Below are 17,575 nucleotides of genomic sequence, written 5' to 3'. Positions count from 1 at the left end.
GGGGTTTCATACACTGCTATCTGTTCCTTCTGTGTTTCACCGGCTGCCAGGCATCATTCATTCAATCATCCACTCATTGATCGAATCAGATTTTTTAAAACAAGAATTTCATTCTACTTGCACTAGTTTGAATTAGCGCAAATGTGCCCTTGCACAAATGTGCTAATCTGCATTATTTAATGCACATTAGTATTTGCACAATTGCACATTAGTGCAAATACCCCCCCCCCGTGAAAAAAACACTGTCCCAAAGTCCATTGAATCTGCATGACTCGGAAAAAGCTGATCTGTTGCTGAATCCACGGATTGGATTCATACAAATCCGAACTCATTTGAATCCATTGTGGATTTCTCTGACATTCCTAATTGAAAGGGAGAGCAATTAGGGATGTTAGAGAATTCCGCCACGGACTCCAATGAGGCTGGATTCTAAAGAATCCAGCCCCTCGGAGTCCATGGTGGAACGGACCACTCACCTCCACCACCCTGCGAAGTTTCCCCAGAACGGATCCTACCTGCCACCAGCCAGGTCCGGTCTGTCCACTGCCATCTGCTGCCATCCTGCAGAAGCAAATGGTATCCAGTGTAGTGGGATGTAAACCTTTAAGCAGCCTATCATGGCAAAGAGCAGGGACGTAAATGGTGTCTGCTACGCTGGACACCATTTGCGTCCGCAGACTGGGGGCAGATGGAAGTCCGGCTGCGATGGACCCGGCCAGCAGCTCCGTGGACTCGCTGCAGAGAGGAACCGGCCGGGGAGGATTCCAGGGGGAGGGATGGATCACCTTCCCCCCCTGTGGACCCCCCCAGAGGACTGGTGAGTGGGTTTCGTACACCCCTAAGAGCAATACACACATTTTTAGAGAATGCTCCAGCAGGAATCCTCAGGACAAGGCAAAGTTGTGGGAGTGGCCTGATAGTATGGAATTCTAGGAAAGTAGTGACCAGGTAGCCAGTTTGCCTGGGTATGAGCAACAGGCCCTCAGCTCCAAAGCTGGCAGTTCCATTCCAGGTAAAATCAGAGCCAGACTGAGCTTTTACAGTAGGCCCTGCAGACCCAGTTGGGTTTCACCTTCTGGGGATAAGGGGTGTCTCTTTAAAGGGCCTGCACTTGTGCTCTGAGATTTGCACTTATATGGTACTTGGGGCAGTATCCAACCGCATCATTCTGTTAGCCGAAATGATGTTGCGCTAGTGGACACTAGGTTCTGAACTATGCGCAAAAGAAGAATCCAACTAAAGTTCCATTTGTGCAAGCGCGGTTGTGCATTATACTTATGAACCCATTGGGTGACCTGTTGTGCAAATGGTTGCACAATGCTTTGCACAATGAGTTGCCCCCCAAGAGTTACGCACAACGAGTTGCACAAGCATAACTGCTTGCTTGCGCAACCGTGCTCGTGCGAACATAACTTTTGCTGTTGCACAACCGGTTGCCCAAGTATAATGGGCAATCACTTCCGCAACAGAAAGATTCAGCGGAGGTATGCTAGTGGAATTTGAGTCTGCGGAACGGCAATGCTGCCCTCTTGGAGGGGTACAGTCCAAACAGGACCTAACAGATTGTGGGCGCTGCTTGCTATGGAAAACCTCTCCCACAGACTGTTTCTCCCTAGAGAAACACACTGCTAGTTTAGTCAGGCTTTATGGGCTAGTAACCGGGTGCATCGTTCTGCTGCCACACAATGAAGCTGTTTACTGGTGTAAACAAATCCAGCATTGCTGCAATGTGAGGAGTCGTTACTTCAGCGCCGCAAAAGCCTTTGTGTGATTTTGGCATTCCTAAGCAAAGCCAAAGCGAATTCAAACAGACTGACTGAATTGTGCAACGAAAAGAAGGAAGAGGGAAAAGCTCTAACTTGTAGCACAGCGCATGTGAAGGATTTCTTTTCTGCATCCCAGTGAACATCTTTGGAAGCCAGAAGTGACACTGATAAGGTTGTAACATCTCAACAAAAAATCACCCAAATAAATCAAATGAAATCCGCTATGCCCCTATTGCATTCCTGTAGCATTCAGGAACTGCATAGCATCTGAAGCCGTTTTACCAAGCCGTGCAGAAATCTGAAATGCATTTCAGCAGCACCTCCTGCACTCACAAATCCCTTTCTCTCTATTGGCTGAGCAGAAATCTGGAGGTGGGGCATGCCTCTAACTATTCCCCCCCCCCCCAACACAGTATAAGAAGCAGCGGCAGGCAGGCAGGCAGCAGGCAGGCGCGCACTGCACAGAAGGCTGAATACTATTTATGGTTTGAAATGATTTTTTAACTCAGCTGTAGGGACCAGAGCATTTTACTCTTGTGGTTTTACTCTCACAGACAATCACAGAAAAATGCCTCTTGAAACTCCAGGCTATATGAGAAGGAAACACCATACAGTGTCTCGTCCCAGTGGATACAGGCAATCGTGGAGTTGGATAAGCAAGCAATGACAACAAAAGACTGCATCTTCCTCTTGCATATTGGAGTTTGATTTCCTCCAGTTGTACACTGGGCTGCTGTTTGGGGTGGCATCCTCCCTGTTATCTCTACAGCTCCCTAGCCAATGAAAACCCCAAGAAACCATTCAAAGAGCGCAGGGGAACTCAGAGACCCGTGGACTGAACTAACAAGCAGCAAGCTGGCAAAGCACCATCTGCTTTTGAATCAGTGCTTCGTAAGATGAATTTCACACACCACTATGGAGTTTATCAGCCTCTTGACTCTTGGAATCACAGCTATGGACTACGTGGTGGCGGCATGAATAGATCAGCGGGAAAGGGCTACTCTTCAGAAGGGTGCTATGAGCAACTTTTTGTGTCGCCGGAAGTGTTCGTCACTCTAGGCTTTGTCAGCTTATTAGAGAACATTCTGGTGATCGTGGCCATAGCCAAGAACAAGAATTTGCACTCGCCAATGTATTTTTTCATTTGCAGCTTAGCTGTGGCTGACTTGCTGGTGAGCGTCTCAAATGGATCGGAAACCATTGTCATCACCCTCTTGAACAACACAGAGGCTGACGCGCACAGTTTCACGGTCAGCATTGACAACATCATTGACTCTGTCATTTGCAGCTCCTTGCTTGCATCCATTTGTAGCCTACTTTCCATAGCTGTGGACAGGTATTTTACGATCTTCTATGCTCTACAATACCACAACATCATGACGGTGAGGCGTGTCAGTATCATTATCACCTGCATCTGGGCTGCTTGCACAATTTCAGGCATTTTGTTCATTATTTATTCCGACAGCAGTGTTGTCATCATTTGCCTCATCACTATGTTCTTTACTATGCTAGTCCTCATGGCTTCCCTCTACGTCCACATGTTTATGTTGGCCCGGCTGCATATTAAAAAGATTGCAATTCTCCCCGGCACTGGCTCAATTCGGCAAGGGGCCAACATGAAAGGAGCCATCACTTTGACCATTTTGATTGGAGTTTTTGTGGTGTGCTGGGCCCCACTCTTCCTCCACTTGCTGTTCTATATCTCATGCCCTCATAATCCATACTGCATCTGTTTCATGTCCCATTTTCACTTGTACCTCATCCTTATCATGTGCAACTCCATTATTGATCCACTTATCTATGCATTCCGGAGTCAAGAGCTGAGGAAAACCTTCAAAGAGATTATGTGCTGCTGTAGCCTGAGAGAGCTATGTGATTTCTCTGGCAAATACTGAGTGGACATGGATACGCTACTGCACATATGCACTCGCCACATCGACTGATGTTTCCTCCAGAGCTGCTGAAAGTCTATGCTCAGTTTTCTACTGTAATTGTTGCTTGTATTTTTCCTCCTTTATGCATATCAAGTGTGATTATTTAAATGTTAAAGTGGTCATCGTGGTTAGGAATGTCCCAACAGGCTGTGATTAAAGGGAAATATTTATGTATTTTAAAAATTGTAAGATACCAATAAGACAATGCTGAGGATTAGGAAGGAAAGTATTGCCTTAATATAAAAATATGTGCAACTCTGTTGTTAGCATTGCTCTGTTAAGGTGCATATGTTCAAAAGCAGGAGCTGTTTTTGTTTGTTTGTTTGCCTTGTATACAAATGGTTAAGCTAAACATAAATACCGGTGGGAGTTACTACATGATTCTGTTTCATTTCACATTGAGTTAAGATGTATCTTAAAGAGTCATAACTTTACACATCTTGCTCTAAAGACCCCTGGAAGTAAAGTTAGATGGAACTAATGTAGGTCAATTGGGGTCAATTATTGTTATTGGACTTGTTTGGGGAACTGGAAATTGTGCTCTAAATGGGGTAACAAACAACTTTTTGTTTCACTTGAAGTGTCCATATGTGATCGTGATAGTAAGGAATATCATTTGTATTTATTTACTTCCTTACTCAATTTATTTAATAGAATGGTCAAGGTGATGTGCAACCAAACATTACACTGTGCAATAAAAAAATAAGGAAGATCACTTTTTAAAAAATCACATTCAACTTACACAAATGAAAGCACAAACACAGCATACAATTCTCAGCCTTAAAAGCCAAGTTAGGTCAAAACTAGACATTTAGCAGCAGTCCTGGGTCAGGGAACCAGAGTCACCACTGAACATCTAGTTCAGGCTTTCCCAATCTGATGCCCTCCAGATGGGTTAGACTGCAACTCCCATCATCCCCAGCCAGCATAGGAATGATGGGAGTTGCAGCCCAACCCATCTGGAGGGCACCAGTTTGGAGAAAGCTGCTCTAGTTCATGCAGCCCTGTGTCAACTGCATAGTTTTTCATGGTGAAAAAGGTTATAATATATGGCTTTTTTTAATTCCTAAAACACTGGGTGCAGCCACCAGGAAGAACACCCATGCAGCTGCACTGGAGTGAATGGCTCCTATTAATTCCAGTGGGCCTGTTACAGGAGAACCCTCCAATGGAGTGTGCACAGTTATAAAGGCACATTCATGTTGCTGCTGCTACAAGTAAAAACAACAAAATAACAGAGTTGTAACAGCAGCATGTATAAAGATGCTCTCCATTCCGATTCGAAATGCCCTGCGGGAGAAAAAGGTCTTCACCTGCCTTCCAAAAGCAAGACTTTTACAAAGGTGTAAAAGGAGAAGGGGCTTGTGGGGAAAAGGACCAGCTGCACCAGGTGGACCCTGAGCCTGTTGCTGCCCCTGCCAAACAGGTACTTGAGGCGGGGCTGCCAGAGTCAGCGCCTCGGCGGCGTGCACTTCGGCGTCGTGCCAAGTGTGACGCTAAGTGTGCGCTTAGCGTCTCACTTGGAGACACATGGAAGAGCATATGAAGATCTACCCACTGCCTCTCCAGAGACATCAGCAGCCAGAGATACCAGCAGCAAATAGCAGCAGCAGAGGGCAGCATCTTTAAAGAACAGGAAGAAAGGGGCAAACACGGATCTTATCTGCTCCTTCTTAGCTGCTGCTCTCTTTTATATTCTTTTATACTGTTTTATATTTTACATCTTAACATTTTAATATGTGCCTGGGAAGTCCATTGAGTGACTCAGGGGTCGGGGAGGTGCCACCATAACTGTGGTCATGGGTAGGGGGAGACATGGCATTGGGGGATTAACAGGTCAGCTGAGGAGAAGAGGGGCTAGACACCTTATGGCTATCCCCTCTTCTGGTTCTTCCTCCAACCTGATGGTTCCTGGTGGCCTTACTGACTTGCCCTCAGGTCTGGTGGTGCTGCTGCTGAATGCCAGGTCGGCCCAAAATAAAATCTCCCTCATCCATGATTTGATTGTGGATGAGGGGGCTGACCTGGCATGTATTACTGAGACCTGGGTGGGGGAACTGGGAGGGGTTACTCTCTCCCAGCTGTGCCCTCCTGGGTACTCAGTGCAGCACCAGCACTGACTCGAGGGTCGGGGAAGGGGGGTTGCCATGGTCTATAGGAATTCGATCCCCCTCTCTAGGCTTCCTGCTCATTCAAGTGCAGCTCTTGAGTGCTTGTACCTTGTGTTGGGTACCTGGGACAGATAAGGGAGTCTGTTGGTGGACTGCCCACCCTGCTGCCCATCAGACTCCCTGCCTGAGCTGATGGAGATGGTCTCAGACTTGGTGTTTAGGACCCCTAGGATGATGGTCCTGGGGGATCTCAACTTCCATGCTAAGGCCGCTGTATCCGGGGCAGCTCAGGACTTCATGGCCACCATGACAACCATGGGGCTGTCCCAACATGTCATCGGCCCAACGCATAAAAGGACACACGCTTGATCTGGTTTTCTCGACTGGGCAGGAGGATGGTGATCTGAAAGTGGAGGAATTAACATCTGTCCCTTTGTCAGATCACTTCCTGTTGAAGTTTAGACTCTTGGCAGCCTTCTCCCTCTGCATGGAGTTCCACAGGGATCTATTTTATCCCCCATGCTGTTTAACATCTACATGAAACCACTGGGGGAGGTTATCTGGAGGTGTGGGCTGAGGTGCCATCAATATGCAGATGACACCCAGCTCTACCTCTCTTTCTTTCTCATCAAACCCAGGTGAGGCAGTGGCTGTTCTGAATCAGTGCCTGGGCACGGTAATGGACTGGATGAGGGCCAATAAACTGAAACTCAATCCAGAAAAAATGGAGGTACTATTAGTGGGTGGTTTGTCTGCCTGGCTAGGTGATATTCAACCAGTTCTGGAGGGGGTTGCACTCTCCCTAAAGGATCATGTTCGTAGTTTGGGTTGCACTTGGACCCAGAACTGTCACTTGAGGCACAGGTGAACTCAGGGGCACGAAGCACTTTTTATTAGGGATGGCAGAGAATTCCGCCACGGATTCCAGTGAGGCCAGATTCTTTAGAATCCGCCTCCCTGGAATCCATGGCAGAACGACCTCCTGCCCCCCCGCCCCCCTGCGGAATCCCCCCGGGACGGCACTTACCTGGGGCGGATTCGACGGCGGCGGCGGCTGGTCTCCTGGCAGGCCGCGGCAGGGCTGCTGCTGCTGCTGCCATTGCCATCCTTGGACCGTGATAGGCTACATAAGAATTTACATAGCCTATCACAGCTAACCTCAAAAAATCCCAAAACCCTGCAGTGTACGCAAATGGCGGTGGCTACAGTGGCCACCATTTGCGTTCCCTATTTTTCACTGATTTATCTTACGTAAATATTTACATAAAAAAATCAGTGGCTTGTACATCTCTTTGCAGGCCTATACTGACCCTGTACAAATTGCTTTGTGTATAGCTCTAGAAAATATTCACCATATTCATTGACATTTACTATATTTTAGCATTATTGTAATATTTACTTTATCAGCAAATATACAAGTAAAATGGAACTGTAGCAAAGAGACACTCCTACAAGGCTGTAAATTTGCTCACACAACTAAGAGCCAACGTACACATTATGCTAATCTCATAGTGGGTTGCTGAGGCTAATCTTGGGTTTTATTCTGTGCTTGAATGTTGCAAAAATCCACAATGGAATCAAAAGAGTTCGGATTTCTATAAATCCAACCTGCAGATTCCGCAGCTGATCAGCTTTTCTCAAGTCACATGGATTCTGTGTACTTGCAGACCAGTTATTTTACTTTCTGGAATTTTAAGCACATTTAGTCATAGAAAAATACATAAGATAAAAATAAAAAAAGCACATTTCCCCCACAGGCTAAGCATGAAAATGTGCATTTGGGGGGATTCATGCATTGGGGGTATGTATACATTTGGGGGGTATTTGCACATTTTTGCAAATACCCCCCACATTCACACAAATTCAGGAAACTGGAAAAAAGTCCAATTCTGTCAGTGAGCAGATAATGGAATGAAAGGCACCTGACAATCCATGAAATGCAGATGGAACAGATTCTATGAAATCTGTACATCCTTACTCCTGTGTAAGCATGCTAACTTTGATTCACTTTGGAATGGCTCCCCCCCACCCCGAAATCCCACACCCATTTAAAAAAAGGAGGCAAAAAGCCTCCATTGACTCCAGTGGATAATTTTTTCCCTCTCCCCACCCACCCACACATATGGGGGTGGGGATTTATGTGCTTACACAAGCATGATGTGTCATTTGGCTCTATGGGGCTGAGAGTTAACATATAAGTCTCTAGGTTTGTATACATCAGTGATGGTCAACACTGCTGTCCCCCCAGTTCTGCCCCCCCGAAAATCTTGGGGCACTCAAAATAATAATCATTTTTCCAGGGTGCTCTATGGACTGCAGCCCATGGGGGGGGGGTCTGGGGGAGTGATAATGGCCCCTGGACCTCATGAGGTTGCCCACCTCTGGTAGATATCATGTTCCTTCCAGACTTTAAAATCTTCATATTTGGGGGCTTATACGAAACAAGTATGTTCAAAGAATGATATAAATGGAGAAACTGAAGGAACCAGTCTTTTCATCCAGTATTAAGAACTATAACATAAGTGGCCTTTGTAAGCAAGCAAGGAGGTACACACAGAGGGACTGAGATTTCCTTCACATTGCCTCTGCCCTCTTGGGTACTCTGTGCAAAGTGAGAATGGCAAGTCCTGCTGGACTTGGGGCCCGGGCAAACACCTAACTTTGTCTCCCTCTGGAGCCAGCCCTGCTAGAGGCAAAACCACAGAAAGGAGGCAGCATATGGGGCAGTAGAATGACATTATTTCATCCTCTGAACTTCATTTTAGTAGTGTTGTGCCAAATCCTGACCGCTATTTTTGGAAATGTTTTCTCTCCCTGTGAAAGAGGCATTGTTTTTCTGCCTCTTTTGCAGGGAGGGGGAGAATTGTGGAGAATTTTCTCCTTAGGGACGGGGATAGGGTTTCCATATAGCTTTTTAAAGTGTAGGCGATTCTTGAGGGGTCTTTCTATTTTTTATTTAAAAAACCCAAAACAAAACACCCCTTGCACTTGTAGGAGTCCAGGACTCTTCTTCAGCCAGGAGTTCTTCCTGAATGCCTGTTGAAGAGGGTGAGGCCATCGCATGGTTTCCTGGGACTTCAGGAAGAACTGCTGGGCTGGAGAAGAGGCCTGGGCTCCTGCAAATGCAAGGGCTGTTTTTTAAAAAAATTAAAATTAGAAAGAAGACTCCTCAAGAATTGTCTACACTTAAAAAGGTATGTGGAAACCCTGTCCCCCTTCCCAAGGAGAAAATTCTCTGAAATTCTCAGCTCTCCCAGACACTTTCTCCAGAGTATTCATTTTGCCTCAAACCCCCCATGAAATGCTGAAAATGGAAGAATTGAAATTTTTGGCAAAGCACTTCTTCATATGTGTTCCACTTGCTGAAAAAGATTGGCCACTTCTGCTTTAATAGATTAATCTATGGGGCAGATTTTAATCAGCGAGATAAGACTGAAGAGCTCACATACCTCATTGTTTGAAGCCATTTTGGTTCTGGGGTATTGCAATAGGGAGTGATACGTTATTAAAAAATGGTGCTTCCTTATAAGTGGGTAGTTATTTTTGTTTACTGAACTGAAAGTTACCTCACACTTCTTTCAATATCCTTGACAAGGCACACATATTGAGGTTTTTCATGTGTGCATGAATTTAAATCTAATCAGGTATTTAAAGTAAAAATAGGACAATGATTCATCAACTAAAAAATCCTTAATTGGTGGGCAGCCAATTAAATCTGAGGAGAAGCTGAGAAATGACCACTGTGAAGACACCTGAAGGAGAAAAGAAAGAGAGAAGAGAAGAAAGCATATTTATAAAGTATTGGAAACAAATAAATACAAGCAACCGGCCACAACAGCTTCCAGATCCCTCCTGAAAGTGATCATCTGCGGTGCCCAGTTTGTTTTTGTTGGGAAATAAGGGAAGCCCTTATCATTGGCCAAGAACAGCATAGGCCCCAGCAGTTATCAAGTTAGGAAGGATCTGAACTCTTACCACTATTGTAAATGTACCCCTTCTCTTCTTGAGCCATTTATTCCCCCACTTCACCAAGGGTTTTTCATTTCCCTTCCCCCCACAACAGTTTTAAGCTTATCAGATATTATACTATGACCTAGTAAAAGCTGAAAATAGCTTATAACTGAAGGAACATGCATTCCACTGAACACTACAATTATTTGAAAAGTACATATGTAACCCTGGAAAATTACAAAGAATGTTTCTGCTTTAAAAAAAAAAAAGTATATGAAAGTACATTTCTGCATCACTCAAACTATCATAACACTGCTGTTCTGGACACCATGACATGATTCTATAATTATAACATTTCTAAGATAGTTACGGCCTGAAAGATGTGACAGTCTCATATTTTTCTGAGCACCCAGGAAGACAGAAGAGTAAGAGTTGTGTTTTGAATTGCTCCTGCGGACTACTTTGATTGAAACTTTAAGCAAATATGAAAATTCACTCACAGAGACCTTTTAGAAGTTGGTAGAGCAGAAAACATTTATATCACCTGACTGAACTACTCAGATGCTTTTGTTTCCATGCAGATGTTTTGCCCCTATATGAAAACACATTTGAAAGGACAGAATAAAATGGGAGTTTGAGCAGCGTGGGGAAGGAGAGGTTATTTTTGTATAGTTTGGGTTATATTTCTACTTAAATCCAAACACAAGACAAGAGTCTGCAAACTAAGGGTGCAATCCTATGCATGTTTAGATGGAGAAAAGTTGTACAACTCCAGCATAGCTGACTGGGGAATGCTGGGAGTTGTAGGACTTTTCTTCATCTAAACTCGCATAGGATTGCATGCTAAATGAGTTAGTCACCGGTAGGGATGTCCTCTTCATCATAGGGGATTGGAATGCTAAAGTAGGAAATCAAGAAATCACCGGGATAACAGGCAGGCATGGCCTTGGTGTACAAAATGAAGCAGGACAAAAGCTAATAGAGTTTTGCCAAGAGAACATGCTGATCATAGCAAACACTCTTTTCCAACAGCACAAGAGACGACTCTACACATGGACGTCACCAGATGGTCAATATCGAAATCAGATTGATTATGTCCTTTGCAGCCAAAGATGGAGAAGCTACATACAGTCAGTCAAAACAAGACCTGGAGCTGACTGTGGCTCAGATCATGAGCTGCTTCTTGCAAAATTTCGGCTTAAATTGAAGAACGTCGGGAAAACCACTAAACCGTTCAGGTATGACCTAAATCATATCCCTGATGAATATACAGTGGAGGTGAGGAATAGATTTCAGGGATTAGACCTGATAGACAGAGTGCCTGAGGAACTATGGACGGAGGTCCGTACCATTGTTCAGGAGGCAGCAACTCAATCCATCCCAAAGAAAAAGAAATGCAAGAAAGCAAAGTGGCTGTCTGATGAGGCTTTACAAGTAGCTCACGAAAGAAGGGAAGCGAAAAGCAAGGGAGAAAGGGGAAGATATACCCAACTGAACGCAGAGTTCCAGAGAATAGCAAGGAGAGACAAGAAGGCCTTCTTCAATGAACAATGCAAAGAAATCGAGGAAAACAACAGAATGGGAAAGACTAGAGATCTCTTCAAGAAAATTGGAGATCTCAAGGGAACGTTTTGTGCAAAGACGGGCATGATAAAGGACAAAGAAGGCAGGGACCTAACAGAAGCAGATGAGATTAAGAAGAGGTGGCAAGAATACACAGAAGAACTATACAGGAAAGATCTGAATGTCCCTGATAGCCATGATAGTGCGGTCACTGAACTTGAGCCGGACATCCTAGAGAGTGAAGTCAAGTGGGCCTTAGGAAGCATTAGTAACAACAAAGCTAGCGGAGATGACAGTATTCTAGCCGAACTATTTAAAATCCTAGAAGATGATGCTGTTAAAGTGCTGCATTCAATATGTCAACAAATCTGGAACACTCAACAGTGGCCACAAGACTGGAAAAGGTCAGTTTACATTCCAATTCCAAAGAAGGGCAACGCCAAAGAGTGTTCAAACTACCGCACAATTGCGCTCATTTCACATGCCAGCAAGGTGATGCTCAAAATCCTACAAGCTAGGCTTCAGCAGTATGCGAACCGAGAACTACCGGAAGTACAAGCTGGGTTTAGAAGAGGCAGAGGAACTAGAGATCAAATCGCCAACATTCGCTGCATCATGGAGAAAGCAAGAGAATGCCAGAAAAATGTCTATTTCTACTTCATTGACTACGCTAAAGCCTTTGATTGTGTGGATCACAACAAACTGTGGCAAATTCTGAAAGTGATGGGAGTACCAGACCACCTTACCTGTCTCCTGAGAAACCTGTACGAGGGTCAAGAAGCAACAGTAAGAACCAGACATGGAACAACCGATTGGTTCAAAATTGGGAAAGGAGTACGACAAGGCTGCATATTGTCACCCTGCTTATTTAACTTATATGCAGAGTACATCATGAGAAATGCCGGGTTGGATGAATCACAGGTCGGAATTAAGATTGCTGGGAGAATTATCAACAACCTCCGATATGCAGACGATACCACCCTAATGGCAGAAAGCGAAGAGGATCTCAAGAGCCTCTTGTTGAGGGTGAAAGAGGAGAGTGCAAAAGCTGGTTTGAAACTCAACATTAAAAAAACTAAGATCATGGCATCTGGCCCCATCACTTCCTGGCATATAGAAGGGGAAGAAATGGAAGCAGTGACAGATTTTACTTTCTTGGGCTCCAAGATCACCGCAGACGGGGACTGTAGCCATGAAATTAAAAGACGCTTGCTCCTGGGGAGGAAAGCTATGGCCAACCTAGACAGCATAGTAAGAAGCAGAGACATCACCTTGCCGACAAAGGTCCGTCTAATCAAAGCTATGGTTTTCCCAGTAGTAATGTATGGCTGTGAGAGCTGGACTATAAGGAAGGCTGAGCGCCGAAGAATTGATGCTTTCAAACTGTGGTGCTGGAGAAGACTCTTACAAGTCCCCTGGACTGCAAGGAGGTCAAATCAGTCCATCCTAAAGGAAATCAACCCTGAGTGCTCATTGGAAGGACAGATACTGAAGCTGAAGCTCCAATATTTTGGCCACCTAATGCAAAGAGAAAACTCCCTGGAAAAGACCCTGATGCTGGGAAAGACTGAAGGCAAAAGGAGAAGGGGACGGCAGAGGATGAGATGGCTAGATAGCATCACGGATGCAATGAATATGAACTTGAGCACGCTCCGGGAGAGAGCGCAGGACAGGAAGGCCTGGCGTGCTATGGTCCATGGGGTCACGAAGAGTCGGACACGACTGAACGACTGAACAACAACAACAACAAGGGATGTATAGATTTTGTTAAATTCACTCCGTCTGTGTCTTGTGCATTGTCAGGTGTCTTTTGTTCTGTCCTCCACTCATTCACAGGATTTTTGTATGATAATTTTGTTCCTTTGCAAATGTGCATTTGTGCTAATGTCCACTTGTGCTAATATACATTAGCACAAGTGTGCACTTGCAAATGAACAAAATTGCACAAATCCCCACAAAAGTAAAAAAGAACAAACCCCAGTCCACGAGTCTGTGCGACTCGGAAAAAGCTGGTCTGCTATGGAATCTGCAGGTCAGATTCATAACAATCTCAATTTATTTAAAACCATTGTGGATTTTCTGACATTCCTAGTCACAGGTGATGTTGCAGGTATCAGATTGTACCTAGCCTTCTGGGACAAAAAGACAATGGCTGAGCCTCATTTCTGGAAACATAAGGACTGGCTGTAACTCAGATCTAGCAATGTCAGAGAATTCTGCCATGGATCTCGGTGAGGCCGAATGCCAGTGCATTCAGCCCCCTGAAATCTGTGGCGGAACGAAGCCCCCCCCCCACGAAAGGCACGTGAAATGGAGCACTTACCTGCTGCCATCTGCGCTGACTTGCGAATGGCTGCCATGCTGCAGTTGCCATTCACTTCCTCATCACAGCTGTGATAGGCTATGCAAATAATTACGTAGCCTATCACGGCTAATGCAGGGACACCATTTGCGTCCCTGTGGAGGCGGTGATAGGCTAGGTAAGTATTTACGTAGCCTATCACGGCAAGCTAAAAAACAACAACAGCGTACTCAAATGGCGGCGGCTATGGCGGCCGTCATTTGTGTTCCCTTTTTTTCGCTGTTTTAGCCTACGTAAATATTTACGTAAGCTATTACGGCAAAAAAAAGGGGAACGCAAATAGCGTAGTGGGCGCTATTTGCATTCCTTTCCCACCCGCCGTTTTAGCCTACGTAAATATTTACATAAGCTATTATGGTGGTGGGGGGGGAAGGAACGCAAATGGCACCCACTATGCTATTTGCGTTCCCCTTTTTTTCGCCGTAATAGCTTACGTAAACATTTACGTAGCCTATCACGGCTGACTGCAGGGACGCAAATGGCGGCTGCTATGGCCGCCGCCATTTGCGTCCCTGCTAGCCAGCGGCCGGATGTCCGGCTGCTGGCAGAGCCAGCTGGCGGCTCCGCAGAATCCCTGCGGAGCACAGCCGTCCGGCCAGGATTCCGGGGGGGGGGGGAGGAACGGAGCACCTCCCCCCGTCCAGGATTCTGGGGGGAGGGACGGAGTGCCTCCCACTCCACCATCAACATAATCCACGAAAGGTAAGTGACTGTTGTACATCCCTAGGGAAAACATACAGGTACCTGGGTAGGCAGAGAGCAATAGTAAAGAGTAAATAGTAAACTCCAACTCTCATTTGGGGTTTGGATATTTTTTTCCTCATGGACCAGCATGGCTAACTTTAATTTTCAGTCTTTCTAATTACATTATGGTTTGCAGAAATAAACGTCAGAATACATAAGGACCTCTGAAAATGTTCTTTTCTTTCAGACATCTCCTGAAGTTATTCAGTATCTAGAGGGATTGTCTCCTCATCTCATTAAAAATCGGTAAATAAAGAAATAATGGTGAAAGAAGTGGTATAACAGACATTGCAGATTGACAGATATTTAATGGGACCTACTGTGTAAAAGCAGATCCTATTTTTCCTCCAAGAGTGAAAAAAAGAACTAAGCAATATATCATTTTCTGTAAATAAAATAGTTTCTAGTTATTTGTGCCAATTTTAATCTCCAGTTTTATTAATACAATGACTAAGTATTTATTTATTTATTCATTCATACATACATACCCTGCTGTTCAGCTGGGAAGCGTTCCAGAGTGGCTTTCAGATCAATAAAAACACTTGCCCTCAGGGTAGGTATCTAAATAACATGATACAAAAGAAAAAAGATGGGGGGGGGAAAGGAAAACAAGCAAACTCAGGCACTAAATTTTAATGCTACGTAAATCTTATGATGACCAGCTGTGATGGAAACAGGATAGTTTTTGTTGTCTGGGTTCAAGCTTATTTGGCAGGGTTCTCGTCAATTGTACCATACTGTCTTGTTATTTAAACATTCTTCCTGCATCTCTCCACCCCCTGCCTTTGTCTCTTAGGAGTCAACCTCTTATATAACCTGAATCCTCTGTGCAAAGACTCCTCCATGATTAAGGACGCAATCCTATTCAGATAGGCGGCCGCCTCCGAACCCGGAGGTGACCGCCTATCCAATACAGAGCAGGAGAAGCATGGAGGGGATGGTTCCCTCCATGCTTCGCCTGCCCTGCATTTTTGGCTAGACAGCCGATAGTGGCCGTCTAGCCGCTGGAGGGCGGAGTGGGGGAGGACGCTGCTGTACGACACATTGGATGTGTCATACCAGGCATTTCTGCCCACCCAGGAACGCCCCCAGACACACCCCTTTTCGGCTGCTCCGTGCTCCTCCTGTGAGCATGGAGGATGGGGCTGTTCTGTGCTGTCTCCGAGGCAGCGCAGAAGTGCGGGGAGGTCGGCTCTCCAGGAACTGACTTTGGAGTGCGGGCTCCAAGGTTGGTTCCCGGAAAGCCAGATATCCTCTGGCCATCTAGCTGCTGTCTAGTGGCCATAGGATTGCTCCCTAATAATGTAATCCCTGATGAAACCATCCTTCACCTTTGTTTTAAAGAGATCCAGATTCAGCCAAGTTACAAAAGGACTGGCCCATGTAACAACTTAATGTTTATTTTTTGCTTTATGTTTCATCTGTATTTGGCTAATTTATTTTGGATTTATGTATGTTGATCCATGTGACAACTCTACAGTTGTCTGTAGAGGCCAGTGGAAAATAATATATTTATATATTTGTATCCATTTTGTATATTCGCAATTAAATATACTACCTAAACACCCGAGTCCAACAAAGGATATAGTGCAGAAGCTCTCATCCTATATTTCAAAGACTACTTGGCTCAGTAAATGGTACTGTGCTAGGATATACACAACACTTTATTTTCGTGGATATCTGATCTCCTCCTTCCTGCAAACTGGCATCTCATGTTCAGGGTCAGGACACTTGCTTATTAAAAGGCGTATGTGTTTTTTGCAAAGCAAACCTGCATAATGTTGTCACTCAGAAATCTGCTAATTGCTGGAGGTGTAGCACAGATAATGCTTCTTTTAACCATATGTTTTGGCAATGCCCAATAGTTGCCTCTTTGGGGGGAGGAGGTTATTATATGGATAAACTTTGTATTGGGACACTCTTTAATATTTACTGATGTACATGTCCTCTTAAATTATCTACCTGCTTCCTGGAAGTTAATGCACAATTAGTGCAAATGGACTCTTTGTGCCCTTTTGACAGCTAAAAGATATTACAACACTGGAAGGATAAATACTCACCTGCTATAATGCAATGGATTGAGGATGTAACAACTCTTTCAACATTTGAAGGGTTGGTATATAGACTTCTCTTGTGAATGGATATTTATATGGATATTTTGTTTGCTTTGGTTGACATTTCAGTATAATTCTTAGAAAGCTGTATTTTCATACACACACGTACATTTCATATGCATGAAATGTGCATAGTCAAATCTATGTCACTATATTTTTTGTTTTTCTCTTTTTTGTTTTGTTGAAATTTTACAGTAAAATTAATTTTTAAAAAATGTCCTCACTGCACACAAAGCAGTCAGATCTTAAGCACTGATGCATGTCCTATCCATAGTTGGCTAAACTGTGTATCAGGTTCCCCATTTGAAAGTGTAACCCACACTATAACTTGCATGTTGATCTTAATCATTCTTGAGCATCACACTGACTAGCCTTCCCCAAGCTGGTGCCTTCCAGATGTGTTGGACCACAACTCCCATCAAAGTTATTCTGGGGATAATGGGAGTTGTAGTCCAATACAACTGGAGGGCGCCAGCTTGGGGAAGACTGACCTATGCTAATGGCTTAATTGTATTAGAACATCAATACTATTTGAATACTTGCTGCATGTACAGGACATTTACCCACAGCAGTGATATACAGTTTTGGCCTCAGAACTGGGAAATTATGGATATTTGCAACATCCCATATAATTTCATTTCATTTCATTTCATTTTGTGACCGGTTCAGAAATATGACAGATTCAATGAGCATTTATGCATGAGAGTTTCTTGTGCACTGAGCTCACATCATGGTCGTTTGGTACCTTAGAGAATCATAGAATCATAGGGTTGGAAGTAGGGATGTCAGAGAATTTCGCCACGAATCTCGGGGAGGCCGAATGCCAGTGCATTCGGCCCCCCGAAATCGGTGGCAAAACGGTCTGCCCCCCCCGCCCCCCCCCCGGGACGGGACTTACCTTGGGCGAATCTCCCTGGCAGCGGCGGTGGCTCTGGTGGCGGTTCGGCGGTGGTTCGGTGGCGGCGGCTGCTGTGGCTGTTCTTCCGACTGGCTGCCGCTGCTGCCATTTCCAGTAAAAAAAAACAAAAAC

At 44.8% G+C, this 17,575-nt stretch overlaps 1 protein-coding gene across 1 annotated transcript; it reads left to right on the top strand.

Annotated features, from left to right (window-relative positions):
- The first annotated feature begins 2,662 nt into the window (after positions 1-2,662).
- On the top strand, positions 2,663-3,661 carry MC4R (melanocortin 4 receptor). Its single transcript, XM_084848134.1, has one exon. It carries the CDS (start codon positions 2,663-2,665, stop codon positions 3,659-3,661), a length of 999 nt encoding a protein of 332 aa, XP_084704260.1.
- The last annotated feature ends 13,914 nt before the right edge of the window (positions 3,662-17,575 follow it).

This window comes from Heloderma suspectum, chromosome 4 (assembly GCF_057233095.1).
Source record: "Heloderma suspectum isolate Gila_16-S chromosome 4, 16-S_ref, whole genome shotgun sequence".
Lineage (NCBI taxonomy): Eukaryota > Metazoa > Chordata > Lepidosauria > Squamata > Helodermatidae > Heloderma > Heloderma suspectum.
This window is presented reverse-complemented; position numbering and strand designations above follow the sequence as displayed.

What these genes read in the sequence shown, in the direction of transcription:
- MC4R (XM_084848134.1), top strand. Translation starts at nt 2,663, where the DNA reads ATGAATTTCACACACCACTATGGAGTTTATCAGCCTCTTGACTCTTGG.